Here is a 25,726-nt window from a genome sequence, read left to right as displayed (position 1 = left end):
TACATAGAAAAAAATCTCACAAGATAATTTTTCTCTTGTGCGCACGATCTTGTGGCAATTTAGTTTCACAAGATCTTATGGCACAAGACCTTGTACCATCCCCATTACTAGTTGATAAAAATGTTATATATTGCACTAATTAGTTTCTTCCTAAAGAAAGTAGCTTAGTATTTTCACAGTAATTAGTTGCATCCAATTACAGTAACTACTCAACACTGCTCTCAGACTATATAAGAGTTTATTCAGGGTTTTTAAACTACGTATCCATCCATTTTCTTCCACTTATCCGGGGCCAGGTCACAGGGGCAGCAATTTTTAAAACTAATGTTGGACAATAACAAAGTGTAAGTGTAAGAAAGTCATTAAATGTTGCCCTCTCATCAAACCCTTTTAAATTAGCTCCATTTTCTGTATCAGTTCTTCCAAAACAGCACTGCTTTTCCTCACATTTTTAGAGAAAAGAAGGTAACATCACTAATTTACCATTGTTGACTAAAAATCTCTCTTGTTAACACGGACAAGAACACGTGTATGCAGTCTTTTTATAAAACCTCCTGTGGTAATCGTTATTTGGAATGTTCCATGTGTCCTCTAGTGTCCACTGTAATGGTTCAGTCCACTTTGAGGGGCATGTTTGGTCTAGTCCTGCTCGGTGTTATGTTGAGTGGTTGATATGAGAGCGTTTAACATGAACCATCTCCAATGCAACAGAAGAACTGAACAGACTCACCATCAGCAGAACATCCCTCTGTCACAGAAAGAACATATTCCACATACTCATATTCCACTGAGTCGTGTCCTTTAGTCCGACCGAAGCTGAACCACATCAGCGCAAATTAGTTTATGCAAATTCGCCATGCGGTTTTAAGTTTTGTTTCTGTAAAACGTAAACAAAGATGCTCAAAGATGTGTGGATAGGGAAGGATTGCGGACACAGAAACGAGTCAGTCGTCACTCTGAGCCGCCGTGCTCCTCTGAAAATCCAGTGTTACGCTAAGTAACAACTGAACCTTGTTGTCGTCCACGAAAAAAGACAATTTTTACACTTTCCATCTCCCTCGGCTCAAAATCAGCTGCTGCAACTTCAGACTTCCTTGTTTTTACCGCTCACGTGATGTTGGGATGTCGTGACGACGTGACACCTGCCTATCACGTGACGAGCGTTTCAGGTGGTTTTGTGTTTCTGCGTGGACAGGGAAGGCTTTGATTGTGGAAACAGAAACGACGTGTCTGAGCGCAGATCGTTTCCGATACACTGATACGGTGATACGCGGATTCATTTTAGTGTAAACAGGGTCTCAGAAAGACCGGAATAATTCTAAATGGAACTGATGCTGAGTCTGACGACAGCTACACAGAAGAGGAATGGCGCTCCGTCTACCTCCAGAGGTCGTGGAGTTGGTCAGAAGTAGGGTGACCAAACGTCCGTTTTTCACGTCCTGTCCTGGGCGTCCGGGTTTTTTTTATAAAGTGGTGCAAATGTCCGGGTTTTCAGTACCGTTCATTGGGGGCATTAAACTGAGCGTCTCTTGTAGCGTCTGTGACTCAGAAGGAGTGAGACACAAACAGTTGGTCAGTCTGCAGCACACCGAAACACAAATGCACATTTAACAATGACTTGTACAAGAAATTCTCCATTTTCCGTCCCGGTCGGGACAAGTGGGAGCCATGTGCACAGGTTGTGAAGTGAGAGTACAGTGATCCCTCGATTATTGCGGGGGTTACGTTCTAAAAATAACCCGCAATAGGTGAAATCCGCGAAGTATCAACTTTATATTTTACAATTATATCTGTTTTAAATCTGTAAAACCCCTCAGCACAAACTTTATACACTTTTGTCACACAGGACAGTTACAGTTCCTTTTTACTTCCTTCATAAAACTTGTTGCTGCTGTCGTCATGTTATTTTCCTCCTTCTTTATGTAACGAACTCAAGATTCATTTATTCCGTAATGGAGTCTACAGCGCAGAGTCCTGCACGAGTCAGTTTTTGGAGACAGGACCGCACCTGCTCGTTAACCCGAGATTATATCAAACTTTTGCGCTGCCTTCACCATGGACTGAACCAAGACTAAACCAGGACTAACCCAGGACTAAACCAGGACTGAAGAGGAGGACTAATCCACGACTGAACTAGGACTAAAACAGGACTAAACCAGGAATAAACAAGGACTAAACCAGAACTGAAACAGGATGCAGGAGAAAGGACAGACTCAGCTCCGCACCTCACGGAGGTAAACACGGCAATTGCCCGATCGCGCTTTGCGGACAAACTGCTTGGTTTTCTCTCTCTTAAATCCAAGATTAATCCTGGTTTAGACCTGGTTTAGTCCTGACCCACCCGTGTGTAATTACTACCCGCCTGTAATACACAATACGCGTTCATACGCTGTAAAAAAAAAAAAAAAAAAAAAAAAAAGCATGCAAAATTGTACTAAAAAAAATCAGAGAAACGGTGAGACCCCCCCTCCCCCCTCCCCCAAGGTGTTTGGGTTTTCACAAACGGAAATATGGTCACCCTAGCCAAAAGTGACACTGAGGATGAAGAATTCATTGGATTTAGTGATTTGGAGTGAAATCGAGAGTTTGGTCAATTTATTATGTTATATTTTTATGTTATATTTATCTGTTTAACTCTTAAAATGTTACGTTAATATACCAGACGCCTGTTCAGTCTGTTGTTCTCTGTTCTGTTGTTTTTACTATAACTTGACTTTGATGAAATGTCGGTTCCTGGGCTCTCATTTTATAAAATAAATGTCCCCCAAAAAGCGCGACTTATATGTTTTTATCTTCTTCATTATGCATTTTTTGGCTGGTGCGACTTACACTGCGGAGCGATTTATAGTCCGAAAAATATGTTATTTCCATTTTGCTGTTTTTTTTACAGAAACCACACACACAGATACACTTACCAACACGTATACGCACAAACCACTACTGTGAAACTGTCATGTTCGGATTGGATTCATTCTCAACCTATCAAGTCTCCTGTGCTTTCTAACCGAGGACAGGACATTGCACACGTTCATGTTCCCTACAGTCTTGTCATTTTCGCGTTTTACCGGCAGCTTTTCATCTGACACATATTCAGACTTGTAATAAAGCTGTTTCCCTCATACTTCCTGATGAGAAAATACATCTCTGGCCAGTCCATAATAGCCTCTATCAGAGTGTTTATTTACAGTATCATTAGAGCGAGTTCTCATTACCTGCTGTTTACGTGATGCATCTCCAGTTTATAGACTTTTTTATTGACCCATTCATCCTCCGCTAACTTTTAAGACTCAATAAAGAATGACTGATTGGTTTGGACAAAGTTACGGTGCACAATTATCTGCTCTGGCGTCTGTTAATTCTTCTTTTCATTTCTGCTATAAAGTAAACAGAGCGCAGGCCTGTGTACCCCTCACTGTGTAAAACGTATAAACCAAACTAAGAGAGACATTAATCCAGACACTCGTAGAACAATTTATGAACGGACATCTGTGTAAAATTAGAACATGGGACAAACAGGATGGTCATAGAAGAAGAAATAATGCCTTTGTTGTTATGCATATTTATCAAGTATTAATTAGTTACTCAAGGATGAAGTAGGGGTGGAACGATATCAGTCCATGTACCATTTGTTCTTTTGCATTTCATTTAAGGCAAGGCAAGTTTATTTGTACAGCACAATTCGTACACAAAGTAATTCAAAGTGCTTTACAGAATAAGAAATACATTAAAATCATAATAAAAACAAATCAAAACATAAATAATCATGAAGATTAAAATTAAAAAAGAGAGACATAAATTGGAGAGAAGAGTGTGGAATGAAAACCTTTCAGTTATTTGCACAGTTAAACTGAAATGTTTTGAGTCTGGATTTAAACAGCGTCACAGAAGAGTCTGTCTCACATGTTCAGACTGTTCCAGGTTTTAGCTGCATGAACCTGAAACTCTGACTCCCCTTGTTTAGTCGTGACTCTGGGCACCAGCAGGAGGTCGGTCCCTGAGCTCCTCAGAGTGTGAGATGGTTCATATGACACTAACATGTCACAGATGGACTTTGGTGCTCGGCCATGGAGAGACTTGTACAAGCAGAGCTGCTTTAAAGTCTCTGAGCCACAGGAGCCAGAGCAGAGACCTGAGCACAGGACTTATGACTTAGGACTTTAAAGGGATAGTTCAGTTTTTTTGACATGAATCTGTATGTCATCCCCGTGAGCAGAGTCGTGCATCCACACTGACTTACCCCCGAAAGCGTCCCGTGAGCTGAGATACTGGACGTTTTCGGTGCTGACGAAAGTAGTCCGGTAAGTTGGCTGGGGACATGAAAATAAAGCGTTTTTCTTCTCAAAACAACATGTGTTCAAAAGAGTGATACATTTGCATCACAAAACCAGCGTCCTCCAAAAAGTCAGACCTCATAATCGCTTGGCACTATTTTCTTTCTGTTCGTACCACTGCGCGCTGCCGCCAGGTGACAGCCGCGCACGGATCCATCACTTTCTTCAATTGTTTGGCAGTGTTTACATGCACAAACCAACGTGACGTGAGAGTGCTAACGTGAGAGCTAGAGCGATAAGTATATAAGCTTTTATAAGACACATAAGAATATATCTTTTTTAAAGGGGAATTAATATTTATTCAGAATTTAATTATTTTTATTCAGAATTAGGCAAGGCAAGGCAAGGCAAGTTTATTTGTACAGCACAATTCGTACACAAAGTAATTCAAAGTGCTTTACAGAATAAGAAATACATTAAAATCATAATAAAAACAAATCAAAACATAAATAATCATGAAGATTAAAATTAAAAAAGAGAGACATAAATTGGAGAGAAGAGTGCGGAATGAAAACCTTTTAAATTAAAATTTTGAAAATTAAAGCTCTCATGTAAATGTGGCAAATAACTATTTATTTATGCAAAGATTCAACATATTGTGACGCCCCACGATATTATTGTGAGACTTTTGACAATACGATACCACAATTTTATTTTTTTTTAATTTATGTTAATTAAGGACATCACAATCGCATTAGACAAGCCAGATGCATTGCTTTGAGTGTTTTAGCACAAGTGCAAGTTTTCAACACCTGTCCATATAAAAATATAAACTACACACATAAAAACAGAGAATACAAGACACATAAATTACATTCAGATAAAATATATACAGTACATTTTCAATGGATGCATTTTTGATTGGAAACATACAATAATTTTAATTTCCTTTTAAATTTGTTGTTGTTGGTTTCCAATTTTAAATGAGCTGCTAAACCGTTCCACAGACTGGCCCCTTTAAAAGAGAACGAGACTGACCAAGAGCCGTCCTGTACATAGGAACAACACAATCACCACGAGTATCTCCTCTTGTGTTCGCTCTGTGTGAACATTTTATGGTCCTGGCAAATTCTGAGTGTAATGGTGTATCGCAGTTAAGACACTTAAAAAATAATTTAAGATTATTAAAATTGATAAAATTTTCAAAGTTAAAAAGTTGATGTTTCTTTATAATTTCACAGTGGTGCCAGTGTTTGGGCTTTTTGTCAAGGACCTAAAGGGTCAGTTTGTATAATGAACAGAGCAGTTAACAGAGCAATATTTCGGTTATTGTTACATTCCTAGTATGAAGTAAGAATATTTGTAAATGAAACTGTACATTGCATATGATTTATAATATGAAGTTATTATAATTGAGTGGATCATTTGTTACGAACCACCTCGCTATGGTCAGGGAAGTAACAAAAACCAAGGTGGAAAATGGTACAAATTAAGTAATAATTTAATGAACAGGGATGTAAAAAGCAAAATAACAAAAGTGGTCTCAAATTTATACACAAAATAACCTAAACAAAATAACAAGATTAACAAATAATTAGTTTTGCGTCAAGAAAATGGGTCACGTAGGTCTACAAAAACAAACTGAACTAATCGTGACATCATTAAATTAAACATACAAAACTTAACTTTCTGGAGGTGGCATGTAGAAAAAGAAAGTTAAAATCGTAGTTTGGAATATTCTCCTCAGAGGTGAGTAAGTTTTATGCCATACTGTGGAAAATTACAGCCAAAGGAACAACATTTCCATGGAAACAAGCCAGAGTCCACCCTCCTCCAGGCCAAGCAAGAGCTCTTCACTTGTCATAAAAAAGACCTTTAAAACTGCAGCACCGATGCTCTTCGAGGGTTAAGTTTAAATCTAAGAAGAATGTGGCCCTGACTTAATAACAGAAAAATGGGCGAGGTACAAACCCGAGGCGCCGCGACTGACGACTGATATTAAAAGTCCTTTATTACATTCTGTAAGTCACTTGCATTATTAAATAAGATCCACATTTTTCTCAAATAAAAGTCAGGTTTGTGGAGATCAGGGCTGAGCATCATTCAGAAGTGGCCGATATGATACATCATAACTCGATACAGCGAGCTTACGATTTGATACGATTCAATATGAAATATTTCAAATTGATTCGATACAGTTCAATAAAAAATAAAGGCTAAATCATGACTGTCATACTAAAAGTCTTTGTTAAACCACTTCTTGTGCAAAGTTCATATGAAACACAAACATTTTAATCATCAAAACAATGAAAATGTCAAATGTGTCTCATAAATGAGTTTCCTTCCTCTGAACAAGCAACAAAACTGTAGCTTTGTAACAAAATAAATATACCAAAAATTACTCTTGGCGATATATCGATGCAGCAGACCACGATATCAATACTGTATCAGCACATTAAACAAAACGTTATATCGATATTTCAATATTTTTGCACACCCATAGAGGAGATGCAAGCCTGCACACTGTACGGATGCATGATTTTTAGTGCAATGAAGACAAAAAACAAAAAAACATGCTCAAAGCCCATTCTTTGGATAAAAAGTTACCATATTTTTTGGACTATAAGGCGCACTAAAAATCCTTTCCTTTTCTTAAAAGACGACGGTGCGCCTTATGTATTAATTCTGGTTGTGTTTACTGACCTCAAACAGATTTTATGTGGGACAAAAATCTGTCAAAATGTTTTTGTACGACTTTGGTAAACTTCGAAGCCACATCACTTGATAGATTGTCGGAGCATTACAGCTACTGTAGTCAGAAGCTTCACAGAATAAGTCTGACAGAAGCTGAACCACATCAATGCACAAGAAGCAAGCATTTTTTTCAGCGCTTCTAGTTTACGTAAATGAGCCATGTGGTTTTAAGTTTAGATTATGTAAAACGTAAACAAGTGTGCGCAAAGCTGCATTAAACACATTATTACTCAATGTATTTTTGAGTCATCCTTTTAGGAAAAAAAAAACAAAACTTAAATGATCCACCCACATTCACATTCGTGATTCACATTCACCAAGACAGGGAGGCAACACCACGATCTGCCGATGGATCGTGGACGCCTGGACTAAGGATCAGTCTCAAGTGTCTTTTGTTTGTTTCTCTTAATGCTCCTTATAATCCAGTGCGTCTTACGTATGAAAATAGACGAGAGAATTCAACATTACTGATATTGCGCCTTATAATCTGAAAAATACGGTACATATTGTGGCTTTAAACGACGCACGAAATCTGGTGTTACTCTCGTCTTGAATACAGATGGGGTAAAAAGTCAGTGGGGCGTGTTTTTTTAGAATGAATCTCTCTTTCTCTTTCTCTGTTTATGATTGACACCTCACTGGGGCGCTGCTCTCAAACCGATGCTGTTTTCGCTGCTCTTTCTGATCCAATCAACAGCCTCTCAACCTACAACTCTCTCTGTCAGTCCGTCACTGCTTCCTTCTCTTTCTTTCACTTTCTCTCTCCGTCTACCTTTCAACTCTCTCTGTCAGTCCGTCACTCACTGTTCTCTTTTTTCACTTTCTCTCTCTCCGTCTAAAGCCCCTCCCTTCGCCCTTAACCCCCGCCTTCGTCTCTCCCTCGTCTCTCTCCTCCTTCCTCGTTTCTTTTTCTCCGCTTTCCAACTCTCTGCCCTTCCCTCTCGTTCATTTTTTTCTCAGCGTTTTCTCTCCGTCTACGTTTCTGCCTCGCTCTCTCTCTACTACGCCCCTTTCCGCCTCCGTCCTCTCTCGTTTACAACCTCTGTGTCTCTTTTTTTTCCCTGCCTCTCTTTCCTCCGACACACTTCCCGACACCTGACAGTCTGAGCCCTCGCTTCCTGTCTGTCACGTTCACACTCGCGCGTCTAAGAAACACATGTTACACTCATTACAAACTGTCACCTCTCGAGTGTTTCGTGAGTCTGATGAAAAAAAAACAAACAACAAAACACACACACACTTTATCAAAACCGGAACGCTGACTGGCATCTGCATATTAAAGAAGATCTACTGTGTTTATTATCTGTTATCGTGACACCCGTGGATCATTATGTTATCATTTAGACTTTTTAAATCGCAGTGTTCATCTAAAACGACTTAATAAAAGAAACAAATCTGCTGATGTCTGCGTTAGAAAACTGACGTCACCGTAAACAGCACAACAAAAAGACGTGCAGGTGCAGGAAACAATGACAAGTTTATCTTTCCCAGAATTTACGTGTCCCAGTAACTCTTAAAGAAGAAAAAAATCATGACTCACAATACACGTCAAAATGCAAAACCAGAAAAACTCGTTAATTTATTCATTCTTCTTGGCAAATTCCATATTCATAAACAGTGTTGGGGAGTAACAGATTACATGTACCGGAGTTATGTAATCAGAGTACAAATTATGAGTAACTGTATTCAGTTACAGTTACTGTTTCAATGAGAAGTAATTACAGTTACTTTGTTGAAACAAATGGATTATACGGCGGTACATTCCTGTTTTCACATTTTGGGCTATATCCCTTTTTTTTGTTTGTTTGGTAAATCCACTCATTGTCGGACACTAAACCAGGTCTAAAACCAGGTCTATACCAGGTCTAAACCAGGTCTAAAGCAGGACTAAAACCAGGTCTAAACAAGGTCTAAACCAGATCTAAACCAGGACTAAAACCAGGTCTAAACCAGGATTTAACAGGACTAAACCAGGTCTAAAACCAGGTCTAAACTAAGTCTAAACCAGGTCTAAACCAGGACTAAACCAGGTCTAAACCAGGATTTAACAGGACTAAACCAGGACTAAAACCAGGTCTAAACTAGAACTAAAACCAGGTCTAAACCAGGTCTAAAACCAGGTCTAAACTAAGTCTAAACCAGGTCTAAACCAGGACTAAACCAGGTCTAAACCAGGACTAAACCAGGTCTAAACCAGGATTTAACAGGACTAAACCATGCTTGTGTGTCTCCTCGTCTTCTATCAATAATATTTTTTATTTGGTTCAGTAAAGTCTGGGCTTTTTATTTTCTTTTAGCAGATAAAACATTTTATGTGAAGATTTGCTGGCCTTAGTAATCCAAAGTATTCAGATTACATTACTCACTTTAAGTAACTTAATGGATTATGTTACAAACTACATTTTAGGATATGTACTCTATAATCTGTCGGGGAATACATTTTAAAATTAACCTTCCCAACACTGCCGGCCAATCAGCTGTGAGCTGTGAAGCCATAACGTCAAACTCATCGCTCCTGTCTGTGTCCCTTTTGTGGAACAACACAACAGTAAACGAAGCGTCGAGATGAATGTAGACGAAGACAGACATTCTGTGTTGGCAACGATTCCCGAGATCGAGGATTTAAAGCCGGAACAAAGAGAATGTTTGGTGAATTTTATCAAGAGGAAAGACGTTATTGCCCTTCTTCCTACAGGATTTGGCGCATCACAAACGTCACGACCAAACAGCAGCGACTGGTTAATAGAGATGCGCGGATGGGCTATTTTTTCATCCGCAACCGCGACGCAAAACTCATCATCCGCCCGCTGTCCATTTTGCACCGAAGGTTTTCAAAACCGCACCCGCCCGCCATCCGCCGATTGATTTTAGATTTTAGAACAATCATACAGCAAACAAACTAAGGAGCCTCGATAAAAATGCAAACTCTATAGCTCATTCATTCCAAAATTCGCTCAGTGTGTGTTCGCATTCTTAAATGTCCGTAACAACCCCAAACTTACCTGGTTTTCTTGCGCAGCTAATTAACTGACAACGTTTTCCGACTAGGCTGTTTTTGAAGCTTCTTGCCTTCATGTTGGATGTTGTTACATTCTGAACATTCTGCCATTGCCCGATGTTATTTCAAAGTCATAGCCTCACTCCATCGGTCTTTCTTTAAGTTTTAAAAACCCCGAGTGGCAGTTTACGCTATAATGTCTGCGTGTTTTAAAATATATGATATCGAAACAAAAAAAAACAGCATAACTAAATAAATATGGCCCTATAGCCACTTACGTGTTGGCAAACAGCTGAAATAAATTAGAAATAATAAAATAAACTGCATATAACATGTGCCTCGTAAACCTTAGGCATCAATAACCCGACACAACCTGAACCTTCAGAACATAAAAACGAGGTCAAATGGGCTAATTAAGGACATGACGTACACTTCATACTACAAAGCATAGACAATGAGACTCGTCTTTTCAGATGTAGGTAAAAATACTAACAATAACTTTTTTTTTTTTTTTTTTTTGTAGTTAACCCGCCACCCGCCAGAATTTAATTAAAATATAATTTTTCGTCACGTCATCCGCCCGACCCGCAGTTGTAACCGCAATCCGCGCATCTCTACTGGTTAAATAAAAAAAGTACCCGCCTACTGTCAAACGAACAAATCCTAATGCTGCGAGGTCAGACGGTTTCCACAAACTGAAACCAGCTGATGAATTTGTCTCCCCTGCAATTCCCAGCTCCCAAAAAACGCAACTAGTTTCAAATCACGTCGTATCGGGCAACGTTACGAGATAAAGCATTAATAAAACCCTCTGGACGGTCCACACACCGGGAGCGACTCCAGCCACACAACTCCGCCATTTCCATCCCGTCATTCAGAGCTGCAAATCAACTTCTTTTCTTTCCAGGGAAATTAGCAAAATGTCTTGGAAAATAAGTTTCGCAAAGCAGATGTCTTGAGTCGTCGTTAACATTTCGTATACAATCCCCCCCGCCGTTTTACATATGGACGGAAGCCATAACTCACATCTACGACTGTGGTTCCTTATTCTCTGCCAAACCCATTACCCAGGGAGAGCTTCATGGAGATATAGTGGAGATGTTTTATAGATAGGCCTACGCTTGAGTGCTGCTCTTTCTGTGCAGGGACTACTCTTAATAGTAATGGTTTTCAATAAGGAAGATTTATAGGATGTTTAATTGGCCCCACGAGGGGATATATGCAAACTTAGCACACGCAGATCCGCCCATTATTCATTAAGTTACAATATAAGTCTCTCTAACGCGGAACTCTGAAGCCGCTCGGGTCAAAGCGTAAGCCTAATATTAAGGATTAAGACGGTATTACGGGCGACGTGTTCATTAGCGGACCTGTGAGAGGCTGAATCGTTTAATTTTGTGTAATTTTCTGGAAATATAGTAATTGGATCATAATTAAAGCATGTACTGGGACACTTGGAGCAGGAATGAAACTTGAGACTTATTTAAATTGCAAGTAAAAGTAGGTCTTTTGGAAGTTTTATAATGGTTTCACGTCACCGTAAGAGGATGTATAACGGTAATAATAATCTGTTGTGCCTGTGTTCAAAGTAGAATTCTCAGAAACTTGACAAAAAGTAAAAAGTAGGATAGGGGGGAGGTGAAAAGAGACATTTTCTGAGCAATCAAACCACAAATGCAGCACAAACAGATTACTCAGACATGCATGAGTCAACTACAACTTTAAATGAGCTATGGTCGTGGGAACACTGTTATTAAAAGACTAAAAGTACTCTAGTGCCAACGCGTGACGTCAGAAACTTGCACCATGTGACCGGTTCTGACCAATCAGCGTCCGATTTTCTTCCGACTTCCCCATTTGGACCTCGGATTTGACGTCATGTCCGAGCTTGAAGTGTATTGTTATGTTTCACGTGTCCCCTTAGGAACTTTAGGGATGTTAACAACCATTAAATCAAGTATTTGTTCAGTATTGACCTCATCACAACACCGAGTCCCAAACCCACAGACGGTGATACAGACGTGGTAAAGTTCTGCAGTGATACGAGTGACTGAAATTGTCATTTAAACCACCAAAGTGTCCAAACACAATGAAAATACTGGGTGTAGCCGTCTTGGATTCTGACTCAGAATCCTTGTTCGGTCGACTTTTTCCGCCACCGAGGTCCAAGTCGTGCTGTCCCAGGAAAAGGGGAGTGGGTCACTAGGCAACTTCTTCAGAAAATCAATTCAGAAGGATAATCGAACGCAGGGTTACAAAGCAAACTTTTAGGCTCTTTGATGATTTCAAATTTGTAAAAACTTTGTGTTGTGCAAATAGAGAAGAATCCCTACAAAATCCAACCTGTCGACGTTCTGTTAGCCCAACACGGGCAGTATGAATTCCCCCAAAACACACTGTGTTCTATGTTCTATTTATTTCTGGGTTGGAGCTTCCAGGAGCTGCAGTACCTGGAGCGGCCACTAGTTGGCCTCACCCCCAGAACAGAGGGGAAGTGTCTTATCCAGTTCCTATACGAGAAAATGTTGTTTTTGTTGCACATGTACAGTGACTGGTAGGGAAAAAGTCAGTGGAGCCGCTCATTTGTGTTGACAGTTGCGTCGCGTACGTCTGTCATGAGATAACTCATCTTATTTTGAAGTAGGTTTTGCATTTAATTGTTTTGACATGACTTCATCGTCTTACTCTAAGTCACTGAAAGTTGAGGATCAAAAACTTTGAAAAGTTAAAACTCACCAATAACTGTTGACGATGTTGATTTTGACTTGTTGATACAGACGCGTTTTGATTACCGAAATGACTGCCGCTCCGGACGTGATGTCATCGTTTTTTCTTGTATCATCCACAAATTTAAGAAAATGCACAAAAACATCTGATTTTCACAGTATAGAAGCAAGCTATAAGGGAGCTTTACACTTTATTTCTTTAATTACTGTTGTCGATCAGTGCTGTAACTGCTTTGTCTTCCATATGTTAATCTGAATCTTTCTGAATATGATTATTATGAGATTTGTGTGACTTTATAATGCATAAAAAGAAGCATAGTAGAATTGTATTTCACGTGCATAACATAGGAATCAGAATAAATAAGTGTCACTTCATCCTATTGCCTTTCCAGCAAAGAAACTTGAGCTTAAAGACATCGTGTATGATACATTCAAAAGCTCTATTCACACAGGAATAGTCTGACCTGTGGACCTTTGGTGATTTGTAATAACTGCAGAGGAAGTCTGAGATCTTAATCCCGTGCGAATGCGCCGTGTCTGTCATTTGTAAAGTAAAAATTTCACCACAAATTACCTACTAGATTTCGCCAAACGCAGACGTCCGGTGATAATACTTGTGTAGTCCCGTCTGAATCTCCATCTCAGTGTTTGTTGTTGTAATTTTGCACCTTTTCTATCGCTTTCCTTTCTTTCCGCGATTTTTTTATCTTTCAATTTGAGTGTCGATGTCAGAAAAATCTAGTAAATTTACAGACTTTGCTTAACCCGTGCGAATACGATACAAGTAACAAAGAGATGGGCATCAATTTGTAAATGACCGGACGTGCCCAGATTGTACTTATCCCACGCAAATAGGACTAAAGATGTATTATTTTTTTGTTTTTTAGTCGTGTAATGAAGAAACGTATGAAAAATAATCCTAGATCAAAACTCGAAATAAGCAAATCATCATTACAGATCCTTGTTTCACACTAGATGATGCCAAAAACTACAGCCAGCAAGCATTTTGAATTGAAATTTAGTCTTAATCTTGCATAATTAGGACTAAAACAAATATATGAACAGTAAATGAAACAAAAGACAACAATAATAAGGCATATGGCTGAATACACCTCCATTAAACTTGTCCCTCTTGACCCTCTCAGACACAGCCCTGTGGCTCCAATCAGCCTCAGTCTAATTGTTCTTTTAATTATGAATCACTGTCAAAGGCTTCATGACCAATTACTCTGCTCTTTATTCCTTTATCAAAGTGTCATAAAAGTGGAGAATGTGGCTAACTGTTCCAGACAGAAGATGGCGTCTCTAAATTGACTTTGCTCCGGTGACCTGGAGACAATATGAAAAACAATTAGTAAGAAAAGAGTTGGAAAGTGTTTGATGGATGACCTCAATTATGAACAAGGTAACTTCAATTCTGATTAGCCGGTAGACCTACACTTGACGAGACCACCAAACGAAAACATACAAATAATCTGTCAACGCATTTATATTATATTATCTTTTCCTTTTTTAACAAACTTGCAAATTGTCAAAATATTATAAACAGTATAATGCACCATAAAAACTTCAGCCATTTGCTAATTATAGTCTTAACTCTTCCAGACCTGAGGGCAATTTCAGTACATTTGTCCTCACCTGGATTTTTTTCTTTATTTTGTTATTAAAACTAATGATTTTACCCCCTACAACACAGGTGTCAAACATGCGGCCCGGGGGCCAGATCCGGCCCTCCAAGACCTTTAATCTGGCCCTTGGCTGATTTTCTACTAAAATATTTTAATTCTGTTTTTTTATTAAAATATTGTTAATTTTCTGTGGTGTTTATCACAGCAGCGTCTCCAGCGTCTCTGTACGTGGCCCCTCCCACCAGAGCAGCACAAATGAAGACTTGTCTCTTTCCAAACGCTCTTAAAGGACGATCGTTTTGACTGTTGACCGTGACACCCTCATCACAAAAATGTCCAAAATGAGAATAGTGGAGCCGAGTGCAGGATTTTCCAAGAGAAATCTACTTATTCCTATTTACATACAAGTTCATGTTAAAACATTGTGTTGAAATTGTATTTTTCTTAAAGTTTCAGGTTGTTCATAATATTATAATATTTTGTAAAAGAAAGAGTTCATCAATTAAAAAAGATTTCTGTAATAGATTTGTGTTTCTCTGCACAAATATTTGAACTTATAATTATTTTTGAGGTTTATATGACATGAGTTTTCTGATCCGGCCCCATAGTAGGTTGGATACGACCCCCGGACCAAAATGAGTTTGACACCCCTGCCCTATAACCTGTTCTTTCACAATCTGCTGCTGTAGTTGTGTGATATGGCTGCAATAAAAGCTATAGAAATACAAAAAAAAAAAATAATAATAATAATAAAATTCACACTCTTTTATACAAAACACACAGCAAACATATATAAACAACTTTTCGGACATAAAAAAAACGCCTAATTTAGGGCCTTAGCTACAAAAGTGCAAAATATCAAGTCTGTAAGTAAACTAAAAATCTCCTTATTGCCTCAAAACAAAAAAATAAAGTGCAATAGCCCCATGACTTTCCTGTGTCAGTCATGGAAACAGCTGGTGTCAGGTCCAGGACACAGAGCCACATCACTTCCTGCATTTCCATGGGGTTTATTACTTTTGGATTTGTACATATGGACTGAAATAAACCTTTCAAATGAAAATATCAAGGGATGCACATTTATGCAGATCAAAATGTGTAATGTGCCATTTATCTGAGAAATATCTGCACTTAGAGCAGAGATTTCAATTTTTACGAACAGATGCTCAGGATTTTTCAGTCTTAAATGATTTTTAAACGTGTGACAAAAAGTACACATCACGGACACGAGGAAAATCTTATGAGATTTTAAATCTCCGATCACAAAGACTGATGTTTGCTGTTTCCTGTCTCAAGTAAAACCACCTGCTTTGAGACTCTTAAGTGCTCAAAAGATCAAGTCGTGATGTGATAATAATGGAAAAAAAAAAAAAAAAAAATTATTAATTAAAGGGGGCCAAGCAGTATGGATGGATTTTTTTAATGTATTTATTTTTTATGTTTATTTTATTATTTTTTTATGATTTATTTATTTTTTATGTTTTATTTTATTAAAAATGTTTTTATGTATTAATGTTTAATGTATTACTTTATTTTTATTATTTAATTTTTTTTACGTATTTATTAATTTTTTGGGGGTTTTATTTAATTTTTTATATATTTATATTTCATGTTTTATTTATTTATTTTCTGATTTATTTTATTATATTTTTTATGTATTAATGTTTTATGTTATATTTAATTTTTTATGTTTTATTTTCTTTTATTTTGTGTGTATTAATGTTTAATGTTTTATTTTATTACATTTTTTTCTGTTTTATTTTATAATTTTTTCATGTATTTACATTTTTTGTTTGTTTTTGTTTTTCTGTTTTATTTTATTCTTTTTTACGTATTTATGTGTTTTTAGTCTTTCATATCCTATTTTGTTTTTTTTATGTGTTTGGGGGAAAGAAGTAGTCGTCTTTTTATTTAATTTATTATTATTATATTACTTAATGTTCTATATTCTGTTCTCTTTAATAAAAAATATGTTTGCGTGCTCTATTACAATTGTAGTTTTACCATCGCTGCAGAACAGAAGATCCATTCATCCAACTTTGTTCTTCTCTGCTAATTCTTCTTCCACTTTTTCTTTTTGACTCCGCTCTTTGAAGAAACGTTTAGCGGTCGAGCTGCTGCCCCGCCTCCCCCCGACCAGCAGATGGCGACCCCGCGGCCCCCTGCGGTCCGCGGAGCAGGGCACATGGTGGGGCGGTTCTGGGGGAACGGTTTGGAGCCTGTGGGAGTCTGGACAGGACAGAGACCGGTCTGGCCTCTCGTCTGCTGCTGTCCATCTGAATCTGAGGCTGGGCACAAGGCGCTAATCTGCAGGTTAATGTGATTTGGGACGAGGGGGAGGGAGGGGGAGAGGTGCGGGGGTTCAATTAGAGCAGAACAGATGAGAGGAGGAAAGAAAATAAAGACGGGCGCAACAGAATCTGAAGGACTTGTATAACTTGTTAAAAATGTTGTATCTTTTTCATTTCAGTTTATTTTAAAGGTATTTTCTGATCACGCAAAGTTAAAATTAGGGCTTTGGAGGTGCCGATATAACAGCCGATATATTTAGTGATGTAAAAATTCACTGTAAATCTTCTTAAACTTAGATTTTACTCTATTGGATTTTAAATTAGGTTTATTTAGGCTACAATTACTTTTATTCTGCCTCTTCACGGTCATATTTAAAGACCGTAAATCGGCCCAATGGCATTTTAAGATGACATTCTAGCCTGTAAACAAAGTCAAAACTACCACTATGAGCCTTTAGTGGTAAATGTGTGTGCACAACAGTAATTAATTATATGCGTAAATGCCGACCATTCAGACTATTCACAGTTCATTTATATATCAGTGCAGGTTCAGTAACATTTACATCCACTATAGTCACTTTACAGTAGGTCAATGAGAGAAAACAGGTGGTTTATTTGTGGTAGTTTACGGGAGTTAAACTCTAACCAATGAAAAAGAATGAAAAGTAGCTTCAAAACCAACACATTTGCAACTCTCACCGCTCACACAGGCTCCTCTCAGATCACAAGTCTGCACTAATAAGTGTCTTTTTAATTCTGACTCAAAACAATCGTCTGGAAAATTAATATAATCCAGCATGTTGACAGAGGACAGTTGTCCTCAGGAGTGTCAAACTCAAATTCACAGAGGCCAAAATTAAAAACTGGGACTAAGTCATGGGCCAAACTAAATATGCACTGAAAAATTTCAACAACATCTGCATGTTTTCTCTTCTTTTGAGATATGTAATCCTAAACCTTTTCTTATTAAAATAAATGTTTAATAATAGTTTTGCTTAAACATTGAATCTAGAACAAGCAGAATACAAAATAATAACAATTTTAAATAAATAATGTCTCTATAGTCGATCTGTAGCCGGGGGGCAGCTCTAACACATATTTAATATGATCTCGCGGGCCAAAAATTATTATATTATGGGCCAAATTTGGCCCCCGGGCCTGAGTTTGACATGTCTGCTCTAAGGGACAGTCCTCTCTGCTCCACATTTGCACTTGATAAAAACAGCAGTTTTGTTTCTGGCCTAAACTTTGCTTAAATTCACTTTTACTTATCGTCAGTATCGAGGATCAGACATAAGAACCTTTAAACCTGCGCCACAGTGTTGTGCACTGGTGTAAAGAAGGGCACATGAGTGATGTGACTCTAGGGGTGCGTTCAGGGGCAGTACGGCATCACAGACACAGACTAATTACTCCGCAGATAAATATTGATGCAGTGATAATATCGGCCAACCGATATATCAGTCAGACCCTCGTTAAATCCACACATGAAAACGTTCCCCATGGAGATAGAAACGTTTGGGGTCATACTCTGTAAGATTATAACCACAGCTACAACATTTCCATGGAAACAAGCAGAAGGAGGCCAAATAAAAGTAAGGTTTGTGGAGATGCAAGCCCACTGACAGTAAAGTGCAAGAAACACAAACAAAATGAATAAAACTGTTACACTTACAACATACTGTCGCTCTAATGTTCTTCATTAGAAGTTTTATGTTTCCCCATTTCCAAACAGACAGAGCATTTGAGAGAATTTACAAAATGAAGTTTATGTGTGAGTAAAACTCGTCCTTACCGTGAAAATCGTATTTTTATTTTCTGTGGTGGTCCGTCTCTGGCAGGCGTACTGAGACACTGTGCTCTCAGGAGACGGGCCGGGACAAGTCTTCACCCCAGTGTCCTTTTGACAAACAAATAATAAACACATTATTAGATATAAATGTACATCAATTTCGCCACTTGCTTTATCAATGTCAACACATTAAAGTTTACTAAAGTGCACAGCAAAGGGTGAACATAAAAAAAACATAAACATTAGTCAAAATTCTTTCAAATTTGAATTGATTTTAGTAATTCTACTTTTTTACTACTAATTATAATGCATCAGTTTCATTAAATCCTTTTCCGGATACTTAAAGGTGATTTACAGATCATTGTTCATTCACTCCACACTCGGTGGTGATAAACTACTATTGTAGCCACAGCTGCCCTGGGGCAGACTGACAAAAGCGAGGCTGCCAGTCTGGCGCCCCCCTGTGGAACCTGATTTTCCCAGTGGTCTCCCATAAAAGTACTGACAAACAAAACAAAACAGTTTCATTTCTCTTTTTTTTTAACCAACCCTCACATCCCCAACAACAGACACAAGTAAACTTATATTTTAAAAGATGCAAAGGTGCACTTATTAACTTTTAGGTGGAGGGTTTTCCATAGAGACGTTATTCCTTTCCCTGGTAAAATTCACAGTTGGCACGTTTATATGAGAGCTTTAATCCTGAATAAACATAATTGAATTCTGAATAAAAATGAATTCCACTTTAAAAAGACCATGTAAACACTTAAATCTGAAAGAAAATGATTATTCAGAATTAAACTTAATTCTGAAGTAAGTGGGTAGTTCATTGTGATTTTAAAGCCAAATTAATTTATTCCTCGATCATGTAAATGTTTATTCTTCTTAAAAATAATTCCGGTCCTTCAGCACATGCTTGTTGGTTCGTCCTTCTGACGCTCCACCAGCTCCACCAGTCCTGGCTTCGGACTTTCATCCACGTCTCTTTGGATTTGTGAGCGGGATGTGGGAGTGGGCTGAGGTAGAGCAGCCTCACACTCAGTTCGTCTTCTTCCTCCTTCTCTGACACTCTTCCCTTCTCCTCCTCAGCCGACAGACGTAAAGCGCGATGACAGAATTCTCCAGCTGCTGCACAATTATCATCGGAACAACTGCGAAAAAAGTTTGGATCGTGTTTGTGTCCGTGGCGTAACGACAAACCGAGATGACAAAAAAGCCGGCAGCAGCTGAAGTGTGTGTTTTCTTCCCGTCGACGTAAATACGTTGGTGTCTCTGTCCAATCAGAACCCTTCTCCACCCCCAGACATTGAGCGGAATTAAATAAAGACGATCCAATCTATTTAATTCGGAATTTAAAAAAAACCCATAATGTAAACGTGCCCATTCTGGCTTTAAATGTATCTATCTCTTTAGAGGTTGTGGACTCTTCTACAGAAAAGTCAATACACCTTAAAAATCTAAATTATATTCTGAATTCATATCATTTTCACAGTGTATTTCAGTGTGCGGCTCTTCTCAGACTGGAGCCCATAATAAGCAGTAGTTTGCCTTACAGAAGTTATTTTTATGATGGCCGTGCCCAGGGCTAACAGGCTAACAGCCGTCTCCTTAAAGCCTGCTCCATCTGTACTCGCTCCACAGCTTTACAAATCTACAGCCATCATCCAATTTACTGTGCCTCAAATTACCCTCACGGTGAAGAAGCATGTTCGAGTGTGTGAAAAGCATTACCGATCTCGTGGCTATTACACTAATTACCAAAACAACATTTTTAAGATCCTGTATTACATCTTGTGAGCTTTAAGCCGTGTTATAATCCTGTTACCTCCTCAAAAACACACCGGAGTTGTTAGTGAGTTTTGTTTCATTCACACGTTTGAGTAATCCTTTAGTATTAATCTGTCTACATCTCAAAGTTCAAAATGCTCTGTTCCAAAAATTATGATCTGTAATTACTTAATCTGATTAATCTCTTTTTTAATCTCACCTAAAAATTGCAGAGAAAAGCTTCAACTTAAGGTATTTTCATTTGAATTCATTATTACATTTTTTTCATACTATCATTAACATTTTTTATAGAAGTATCATCATTATTACTATTACTAATCTGCATAAATAAACTTACAACATATAAACAAACACTCTAGACCAGGGGTGTCAAACTCATTTTGGTCCGGGGGCCGTATCCAACAGACTTTGATCCCAAAGGGGCCGGATCAGAAAACTCATGACATATAAACACCAATAAATTCAAATATTTGTGCAAAGAAACACAAATCTATTACAGAAATCTTTTTTAGTTGATGAACTCTTTCTTTTACAAAATATTATAATATTATGAACAACCTGAAACTTTAAGAAAAATACAATTTCAACACAATGTTTTAACATGAACTTGTATGTAAATAGGGATAAGTCAGTTTTTCTTGGAGAATCCTGCACTCGGCTCCACTTTTCTCATGTTGGACATTTTGTTGATGAGGGTGTCACGGTCAACAGTCAAAACGATCGTCCTTTAAGAGCGTTTGGAAAGAGACAAGTCTTCATTTGTGCTGCTCTGGTGGGAGGGGCCACGTACAGAGACGCTGGAGACGCTGCTGTGATAAACACCACAGAAAATTACCAAGATTTTAATAGAAAATATAATGAAAATATTTTAGTATAAAATCAGCCGAGGGCCACATTAAAGGACTTGGAGGGCCGGATCTGGCTCCCGGGCCTTATGTTTGACACCTGTGCTCTAGAGCCACAACAGCCCATTTGACATTATAATGTGTTTAATGCAGTTTTGTGCAAGTCTCACAGAAACAAAACTTAAAACCACATGATTCATTTGCATAAACTAAGTGGAGAAAAGGAAAAAAAAAACGCTCTTGTGCTGATGTGGTTCAGCTTCTACTAAAGGATTCGACTCAGTGGAATAATAGTGTTCTTTCTGTGACAGAGGGATGTTGATGAAGGTGAAGGTGAGTCTGTTCTGTGTCTGTGTCGATGTTTTCAGAGATCAGACATGTGCAGGTTTATCGCTGATGCGGCGAGAACGGGAATGAAAATTACAATTCTTTACTTTTACGAAAAAGGAAACCTTTGACTGCCTAAATCATCCCGAGTTTGCAGAGAACATTTTGTATGTGGAGCGCCAACAAAGCAAAATCCCGATCCCTCACTCAACCTCAATTACAAATTTAAAAAGTCAGCGCCAAAGCAAAAGGCACCAACTGTTCACCAAGAAACACCTTCCACTGCAAAGAGACCAAGACGTGATGTTGCTGTAAAACCACAAGAACAAGAAAGTGCAGCTCAGTCTGTTTGTCTTCTGCACCTCTCCTTAACAAACGGGATTTTGTTTTGATGTCGCTCCACATCCAAAATGTTTGCTGCAAATTCGGGATAATTTAGGCAGTGAAAAGTTTCCTTTTTCGTCCTTCCTGTGGATCAATCCTGCCCATCGCCTTCACCTTTCACTATTTTTCAATTCCGTTGGGAAGGGAAACAGTTTGAACAGAGGTTTGCAGTTACACACTTCTGATTCCCTTTTGTATTTATGGAGTTCGCAAACAAATTTCTCGAGCCGTTTTCCGCTGTTAGGACATCCAACAACCACACAATTACGATGTCCGAATCCCAAAACTAAAATATGACAATATCAGAACAAGAAACAAAAGTGATATGGTTCAAAAGACTTGAAAAGATCAGCTTTGTCAATAGACGCATCCCACTGTAAAATCAAACATGGCTGTTTGATGCTCATTTTTTTGGAGAATTCTTCCCAGTATGGATTGCGCAATGACCGGAAGTCCGAAATACTTGATGTGTCTATAGGAAATGTGAACGATCTCGCAAAAAAATCGGATTTCACAAAAAAATCCAAGTCTCGGTATTGATACTTTGCAGGGACATCTTGCTGGGGGTGTTCTACATGTGTCTGTATGGTGAAATGTTCAGCAGAAGAAGTCTAAAGTGTGTCCTTTCTTCTATAACCTTTCAGTCTCTTCACAGACTTTCTGCATTCGGCGCCTGTAAGTGTCTGTCCTGAGCCAGTCCATTTAGACCCAGTAATGAAGTCCACAGCCCACAGCACACGGAGGTCAAAGGTCGCAGAGAGCACGGCTGCGGTGGCGACGGCTCACTCGCTTTCACTTAACACTGACGCCAGCTCTGGCACTTGTCAGCACTAAACGTATTTTCCACTAAAAAATAATCCAGTAGTTATATTTCTAAAGGATTTCCCACTAAGTTTTATCGATCGATCTTCCACGCGTCACGTTCAAACAGGCAGGGAGGGTGAAGTGTCTTGCCCAGGGGCACGTGTACTGGTCAAAGATGGCACTGAACCCTCAATTTTCTGGTTTGAAATTAAGATTTCTATCTCCCCAGCCACTGTCATCCAAACCAAAAAATGCACTCTCTTATGACTGATGTTAAAGGTGCACTTTGTAACTTTTCTGGTGGAGGGTCTGTCTCCAGTATCCATGTTATTTTTTTAAATAAATTGCACTTTATTGCAATTTACTGCTCAAAAGTATCTTAAAAAAATGCACTCTTATTGTGACCAGACTCACCTATACATAGATCTGACCTCAAAGGGCCCATATTGTCATGGTTCATGTTTTGTAGTCGTTGTTTTTGCTTATTTTGATATCTTTTTCCTGTAGTGTAGTGTGCCTGTAACGAACGGCCTGTTCGTTACGTAATAATTACACATGCACTTTCATTCACTTCGCACTTTATATATATTTACATTGCACAGTATAGCACGAGGCACTTATAAGATACGCTAATTTGCACATATTAACATATTAAGAATTGCACACATTTGTATTGTTTTAAAAAATATATTTATTGAAAACATTGTCGGGTGTCACGTGGGCCGGTCGGACGGGCACTTCCGGGTTTGGCGGCTGCCGGCTGCGGAGATACACCGAAAATTACAATTGGATAGTGTGCAATATATGTGCCGTGTTTTAAATGAGTTTGTGTCTTGTGTGTGTTTGCGTGTGTGCCATGTGGGTATTTTAGAGTGTGAGAGTGGTATGTGCGTGCATGTTTGGTATGTGACTTACCCGTGTCTTCTGTCCAGGTGTCTGGCGAAAAGATTCCCCGGGGAACCAGACACCTTTTAAGAGTTCCAGGCCAACTCATCACGGCGGACATCGGGGGGGAATAGCACTCGTTTTTAATTGGGATATTCACGTTGGGTTTTATTAGGAATTAGTTTTAGGGTTTTATTATTTTTGTATGTGGGTTTTATATAGTTTATTTGGCTATGGGTATTTTATTGGAGGATTTTTAACTTAGTTTTATACAGCTAATGTTATTTTACACCCCTTGGAGTTTTAATGGTTTTATCCAGTAGTATATAAGGCGCCTAATCAGACCATTCGATGATCTGCTGCTGGAGAGACCTGCTGCTCCATATCCTCCCTGCACTTTTTGCACCGCACTTTGTTTTTGCACTGGCACTTTGGGAATTTTGGAAAAAGAAATTAAAAATTTTGTGGACCACGCTAAACCTGCCTCCATCATCTGTTCTCGGTTTCTCACTGCAATCCAGCCGCTTTACCCGTCCAGGTCACAGTGCCTTTAGTGTTTTATTTTGACATTTGTCCTGTCAGCTTGTAGTTTTGAGGTTTACTTCCTGTCTTGATTGTTTGCCCCGCCCTAATGTGTCTGTGTGCATTTATACCCTGTGTTCTCCTCTGCCTTTTGTTGGTCCATTGTCTCTGTCAAAGTTTCTCCTTGTCTCGTGTCATGGCTGTTTAGTTCAAGTTTTGGATTTTTTTTTAAATTTGTCATTAAATATTTTGAAGCAGCTGCATTTTGGGTCCTCCTTCTGTTTCTACGTGACACATATTACACTATTTTCTGATCTGTTATAATGTTTCCTGATCACAAATATATGGAGTTGTGTTTTGTTTCAGTGTTTTCTTAAACGCTCTTCCATAATCTCTCACTTTTAGGCTAATCACGAACCGACTGACGTGTTCACGCCGAAAATTCAGCGAACCATGATGACAAAGAAGACGTGAGCAGGTTCATCCGGGTCACATGCAGTAAAACAAACAAATAAAAAGTGTGCGTGTGGAATATTGTGGAGAAATCAAGTGACAAGAAGTTTGTGCAGTGGTCAGCGCAGGAGACCAAATATTTGCTGTATCCGTGTTCGTCTGGTAAGGTTACATCTTTGGAGTTGGCATCGCTCTCGCCTTCTCCACAGCAGATGTTGTAGCAGAGCTTGGCGCAGATAAATACTGATCTGTGTGAGTACAAATGCTCACTGGTGTCGATGATGTGATCCATGATTGTTATTTTGTGTGGCCTTGTTTTTATTTGGTTTCCACTGTAACTGGTGCAGGAACCGGCACTGTTCTCGCCGTTCTGGAAACAACTCTTGTGATGTCATGTGGTAATACAGCAAGTTCTCCACTGTGTTTTTAAACTCCATCAACATTCACTAGAATCATTTGGATAATTTAAGACCTGGAACTGCCAAACTTGACTGAACTAAAGCAGCTGATAACTTGAAAATTACTGCTTCATGACATCACAAAGTGGAAACAGCATTTTCAACTTTGGAGATGGTGACAGACTAATAATAAAAATGTTACTCAAACATGTGTGAATGAAATAAAACACAACTCCAGGTCTGTTTTTGGTAACAAGGTAACAATGGTCTAACTTTAAACTCACAAGAGTCAATATTGTGTAATTTAGAACCTTTAGACTTGGCCTCATTCGTTCATTCGTTTTTCAATATAAAACCTAAAATAAGAAAACAAAAAACGACATTTTCGATTATTTATTTGTTTATTTATTTATATTATTTGTCTCCAAAACCAAAATGAAAAAACAGATAATGATTTGTTTTTTCAGTTTTCAATTTTGTGTTTAAATGAAAAATGGAAAACTGGTAACGGCCGTTTCCTGTTTATGTGACTTCAGTGACTACGATGCCGGACTGAACCAGGACTGAACCAGGACTGAACCAGGACTGAACCAGGACTGAACCAGGACTGATCCAGGACTGAACCAGGACTGACCAGGACTGAACCAGGACTGACTCCAGACTGTCCCAGACCAGACCGGACCAGACGGGACTGAGACCGAGACCAGACCGGGACCAGATCGGAGGCTCAGAGCCCACAGCAGGGCCGGACCTCGAAGCTGAGGCTCGGACCCTGCGGAGTCTCGGAGTCAAAGCTCAGAGTCTCACTCTGGTCCTGCTCTGTGTGGTCCCGGACCTGGATCAGTCCTGGTTCAGTCTGT

General features: G+C 38.8%; 1 protein-coding gene across 4 annotated transcripts in view; it reads right to left on the bottom strand.

The window, feature by feature from the left end:
- Positions 1 to 25,726, bottom strand: part of dntt (deoxynucleotidyltransferase, terminal) — a 306,321-nt gene that overhangs the window by 258,119 nt on the left and 22,476 nt on the right. For all 4 annotated transcript variants that reach the window (XM_055162795.1, XM_055162798.1, XM_055162796.1 and 1 more), the window contains exon 3: positions 18,464 to 18,568. In XM_055162795.1, the coding sequence (XP_055018770.1) occupies positions 18,464 to 18,568 (105 nt within the window). The remainder of the gene's footprint in view (positions 1 to 18,463; positions 18,569 to 25,726) is intronic.

The sequence above is a fragment of the Boleophthalmus pectinirostris genome, unplaced genomic scaffold (genome assembly GCF_026225935.1).
Source record: "Boleophthalmus pectinirostris isolate CB_2022bp ecotype Guang Dong unplaced genomic scaffold, ASM2622593v1 HiC_scaffold_5, whole genome shotgun sequence".
In the NCBI taxonomy this organism is placed as follows: Eukaryota; Metazoa; Chordata; class Actinopteri; order Gobiiformes; family Gobiidae; genus Boleophthalmus; species Boleophthalmus pectinirostris.
Note: the sequence above shows the minus strand (reverse complement) of the source record. Positions and strands in the feature narration are given on the sequence as shown.